Source organism: Phlebotomus papatasi, chromosome 2 (assembly GCF_024763615.1).
Source record: "Phlebotomus papatasi isolate M1 chromosome 2, Ppap_2.1, whole genome shotgun sequence".
Classification (NCBI taxonomy): Eukaryota; Metazoa; Arthropoda; class Insecta; order Diptera; family Psychodidae; genus Phlebotomus; species Phlebotomus papatasi.
Window position 1 is genome coordinate 73,466,901 of NC_077223.1, and position 5,657 is coordinate 73,472,557.

The window sequence follows — 5,657 nt, forward strand, 5'->3', positions numbered from 1 at the left end:
TTTTTGTTTTCTTTTCCTTGGTGACAGAAATTATAGGTCTTATAGATATTAAGTGCAAGGTAATAACCTTTAAAAACCACATTTGAAAACAAAGAAGAAAGAAATGCCTTCTAGAAGAATTGAAAGATATTTAGAATTTTTTATCACCAACATTTTAAATTTTATAAAATTCAAACTTTAAAAATTTCACGTTTAATTCTATAATATGACCAAACCGTTATCTAAATGACCAGTGATAAGCCCAGATAAGCTTATGGTAGCTGAGATTCTTTACAGGTGACCTCGAAGTGCGTGCAACTCGGGGTGCTTGCAACTCGGAATGCGTGAAAATTCGATTGTGAGTTGAATTTTGGGGGTAAAGAATCGCGTCGAGTAAACTGTTCTCGGCGGCTGAAACGGATAAAATTGGCTCGACGCGATTCTTTACCCCCAAAATTCAACTTTTGAACATCCCTGATGCCGAAAATCATAAGCCGGCAATTTCGGGTCCGAACGGCCGTCCGTAGTACGCAATATCTCTGGTTTGGAAAGAGATATATTCATAATTTTTTTTTAAATATATCTACGCGCGCGTACGACGATTTCTGAACCATTAGTTTTCTGCAAAACCGGTTCTAAACCGGTTAAAAATCACGTTTTGTAGTTTATCTCCAAATCTAAGCATGGGATTTTGAAAATACAGTAGAGTCTTCTAAATTCGAACGCTCGGGGGGTATTTTTGACATTTCTCACCTCCCAAATTCGAACGATTTTTTCAAAACTAACGAAATTTGTGTGAGATTAAATTGTACTTTCAATCAAATTCCCGCACTTTCTCACAAGTCTTAGTGGTAACATACTTCCTTTTCATTTTACACGACCATAATGTATGTAAACATTCAGGAAGAAGCACATAAATATGATTTTCATTCACCAAGAATACGAACTTTCTAACATAACCTCACAATTGACATTTTGAATCCAAACGGCGTTCGAATTTGAGAGATTCAGATTTGAGAGACTCTACTGTATTATGTTTATGTTGTAGCTCAGAAAATTTAGACCAATTTGATAAAAAATTAAGACATTCGTCGAACAGTTCTCGAGATATTTCACTTTTTTAAAGATTCCAATTTTAAGAAAATTTGCTAATAGCGTCAGGCGGGAAAAAATGCGGGAGAAGTAGCGCCGGACAAGCTTTTCCATATACAGTTCGTAATCCGAATGATTGGGAGACAGTATGACAGATGTCCGTTTCGTAATCCGGATGAAGTTTTTGAATTTGTTCAACGTCTCGAAAATATAATACAAGGTTTTTTTTGTAGAATTAGATTAAAAGTTAAAAAAAAAAAGTTTAAAAAGACACAACTAGAGAATTCTATGCTTATACTTCACTTATTAAACAAAAACATCACAGGATAATTTATTTTCATTGCAGAATACTCGTGCATACATAACCTCAAAATGATTTTAAATGTAACCTTAGATAAGTCGTTCGGATTACGGCGATCCGGATTAAAGAGCAGGCAGTGTAATATAGCATTCTCTCTCTTTCTACATAGTGAGTCTATATTAGAAGATTTGTAAGGTGACATATACCATTCGCGACCCTGTAGCCGATCGGCCGCAAAGTTTCACAGTAACGAAAAAATCCATGGAATTTACAGTGCCCGCTTTTTAATCTGGATGATTGGGGGACAATATGACAGATGTCCGCTTTGTTATCCGGATGGATTTTTTGAATTTGTTCGACGTCTCGAAAATAGAAGGTCTTTTTTTTTGTAGAATTAGAATAAAAGTTTTAAAGAAGCTTAAAAAGACATAATTAGAGAATTCTATGCTATTATACTTCATTTATTAAACAAAAACATCAAAACATAATTCATTTTCATTGCTGAACATACATGCATACATGACCACAAAATTATTTTAAATGTAACCGTCGATAACTCGTCCGGATTACGCCGATCCGGATTAGAGAGCGGGCACTGTATCTCCTATTTTTCCGCGTGAGCTTCCAGGGAAATAAACGCTAAAATTTCGCTTGGATTTCTGCGGAGTTATCAGCTTTTTTTAAGCATGGATTTCGCAGAGGATTTTTCAGAATTTTTAAAGGCCTGACTGTAGATTATACGCTAATAATCTATAGGACAAACCGTGGAAATATTCGTCAGAGAAAAGTCCATGAAAACTCGCGGTCATTTCTTATTATGCGGTCTTACATAGAGTTCCGCAAACGCCCATGGAACGCTAGGAAGAAAATTAGCGTCAAATTTTATCACGGAAGCTTACGCGGATTTTGAGCGGTAAAATCCAGAGAACTCCACGCGGATTTTTAGCGGTAAAATCCGCGGACATGGAAGAAAAGACTGCTGGAAATCCAATAGAATCGCCTCGGCCGTTGGCTATAGGGGATCCGCGATTCTTTTCACGGATTTTCATGCGGAGCGCGAATTTTTCGCGGATTTTTGCTGGGCGGGAATTTTTTCGCGGATTTTCGCGGGACGCGATTTTTTCACGGATTTTCGCGGGGCGCGTATTTTCTCGCGGATTTTCGCGGAGCGCGAATTTCTCACGGATTTTCGCGGGTCGCGAATTTTTTCACGGATTTTCATGGGGCGTATATTTTTTCGCGGATTTTCGAGGGGCGCGAATTTTACGCGGATTTTTGCTGGGCGCGAATTTTTTCACGAATTTTCGCGGGATGCGAAGTTTTTCCCAGATTTTCGCGGGGCGCATATTTTCTCGCGAATTTCCGCAGAGCGCGAATTTTTTCGTGGGTTTTCGCGGGTCACGTATTTTTCGCGGATTTTCCCTGGGCGCGTATTTTTCGTGGGTAATGAATAACTTCGCGGATTCTCATGGGTGGCTGACAAAGGTTCTAAACAGATGTAAAGTTTAGGCATCTACCTCTCATAGTTTCCGAGATAATCGATTTTAAAGATTTTCAGACACTTTTATGCATTTCTCATCCATTTTTTTTTCATTTTCAGGTGAAATTTTGCACATATAAAGCCTGAAAGAGGCTCTAAAATGGATGTAAAGTTTGAAGCTTCTATTTCTCATAGTTCCCGAGATAATCGATTTTAAAGATTTTTATACACTTTTATGCATTTCTCATCCAATTTTCCTCATTAATAACGTTAATATTTATGTTTCATACACTTTAAGAGCTGTAAGAATTATTAAACGAAATTTGCATTATTTATGTACAAATATCGTTCGGGTTTGCCACAATCCAAATTTGCAATGAAGAAATTGCACCTCTATAAGCTAATCAAGGCTTATCACTGGCTTTATAAGTGAAATAATCTTTTAAAAACAATTTAAAACTTTAAAAATGCGATATTTTAATTTATTTGCCTATTTTGTATGTTAATTAATCAAACTCTCACCGGGAAAACCACTCGAAAATTCTCCCCGGTTTTTTTTATGAGTAAATTTTCAATCGAAAATTTCGTGGATACCGAATAGGCGAGTTCCACACGGAGAGTTTGCTTTTCCCATGAAATCAAACTCTCCCATCTGGAGGATACAGCGATAGCGGTTGAGTTTTCAAATTTTGGGACACATTACTACCCATCTGAAGTTGCGTGAAATTTTTTACTAAAGGTTTTGTAATATTATGACAGATTTCAATTTGTAAAAACTATACGGTGGTGTTAAAATGTGAAAATAAAAATTTTGATAAGAAAAACATTGCAAAAATAGTTGATAACTCACCATTCATCCACAATCTTGTACGAAAATATCCATTGAGAGAAAGAGTCTGCAAAATGGTGAGTGAATCTTCTGCGATAGGGCTGAAATTCGGAGTCGACCTTGAAAGGGGGTATTTTCTTTTGTTCCGTAGGAGTTCTATGGTGAAGATTTCGAGGGTGAGAGTAGTGTGGGGACCCGGGAGCAAAAACCTCGGATCCTCCTCATGGGACTCAGGCGATCTGGGAAGAGTTCCATCCAGAAAGTCGTCTTTCACAAGATGTCTCCGAATGAAACTCTGTTCTTGGAATCTACCAATAAAATTGTCAAGGATGACATCAACAATAGTAGCTTTGTGCAATTCCAAATCTGGGATTTTCCCGGTCAGATTGATTTTTTTGAGCCTACCTTTGATTCTGATATGATCTTCGGTGGCTGTGGAGCTTTGGTGTTTGTCATTGATGCCCAGGATGAGTTCTCTGAGGCTCTCACGAAGCTCAATCAGACTGTCACGAAGGCGTACAAGGTGAACCCTCGGATTAAATTTGAGGTGTTCATACACAAAGTGGACGGCGTTAGTGATGACTTCAAGATGGAATCACAGAGGGATATTCATCAGCGAGCTACGGATGATTTGGCAGACGCTGGATTGGATCAGATCCATCTCAGCTTTCATCTCACTTCTATTTATGACCATTCGATCTTTGAGGCATTCAGTAAAGTGGTGCAGAAGCTCATTCCACAGCTGCCGACCCTTGAGAATCTCCTGAATATCCTCATTTCCAATTCGGGCATCGAGAAAGCCTTTCTGTTTGATGTTGTTTCGAAGATTTACATCGCTACTGATGCCTCTCCTGTGGACATGCAGAGCTATGAACTCTGCTGCGATATGATCGATGTAGTGATAGATCTTTCCTGTATCTACGGACTCCAAGGAAGCAACGAAATTGCCGCATTTGACAATCAAAGTTCTAGCCTCATTAAACTCAATAATAGCACGATCCTGTATCTCCGGGAGGTGAATAAATTCCTAGCTTTGGTCTGCATCCTGCGAGAGGACAACTTCAGTCGTCAAGGTGTAATAGATTACAATTTTTTGTGCTTCCGGGAGGCAATAGAGAGGGTGTTTGAGCTGAGGCTGAAGCATCAAAAAAGCCTGCATCTGACGCATGATGATGATTTTCTCGATCCCGCCATCGTTACCAACGGCCGGACTCAGATGAATGCTTCCGATGGGGAGTCAGTTGATGTTATTGTCACATAATTTGCGCCATCAGTTTTTCCTGAACTGCTCTTTTGTTAAATCCACAAGAAATAAAAAAAAGTTAATAGAACGGAAATTCCCCATTAGGCTTTTTCTGCAGTTAAAATTGAATATTTGCCGTATAAAAGGGTAAAATCTTGCCATTTGCTCCTCAAATTGACTGGAAGTAGGGTGAAATGAGGTTTCTCCTGAAGATTCTAGGACTTTTCTTCCTTTTTCTGCAAATCCTCGCTCAAGAACCGTAAGAAATTTGTTTTTGTCGCCAATTGTTTTTTTCTGGATAATTTATCTTTGCAGTTTTGTTTTTCACGATGACGGTCCTACCCAGCCGCAAGATTTTGCAGCAATTCAAGCTTTTTCTGAGCAACCAGCAATCCTAAACAATCCAGATTCTTATATTCCTCCTGATCTTTTCCTTTAGTAAAAATGTGTATAACAGTATAACGGTTTTATTATTCTGAAATACAATTTCCCCTCCATAAATTTTTTACTTGTCACAGTTGGCTGCCCTGTTGTTTGACATCGAGTGTCTGCGTTTTGGGTGATTCGTGAATTTCATTATCGTGAGAAATCCCCAAAAAAATAGTGTAAAATCAAAAGTGGTGTGATTATTTTCTATCTTGGTAAGTACCTTAAGACACCCTCTATCAATATCAATCGATAAAAGTGAAAATTTACCCTTGTACTTGTCGATATTCCACCTGGAAAATTTCCG

The 5,657-nt window shown here is 38.3% G+C and overlaps 1 protein-coding gene across 1 annotated transcript; it reads left to right on the top strand.

The window, feature by feature from the left end:
* The first annotated feature begins 3,599 nt into the window (after positions 1-3,599).
* LOC129804349 (ras-related GTP-binding protein C) lies at positions 3,600-5,018 on the top strand. Its single transcript, XM_055851592.1, has 2 exons — positions 3,600-3,758; positions 3,833-5,018. The coding sequence occupies exons 1-2, from the start codon at positions 3,756-3,758 to the stop codon at positions 4,940-4,942; spliced, it is 1,113 nt and encodes a 370-aa protein (XP_055707567.1). The 5' UTR covers positions 3,600-3,755; the 3' UTR covers positions 4,943-5,018.
* The last annotated feature ends 639 nt before the right edge of the window (positions 5,019-5,657 follow it).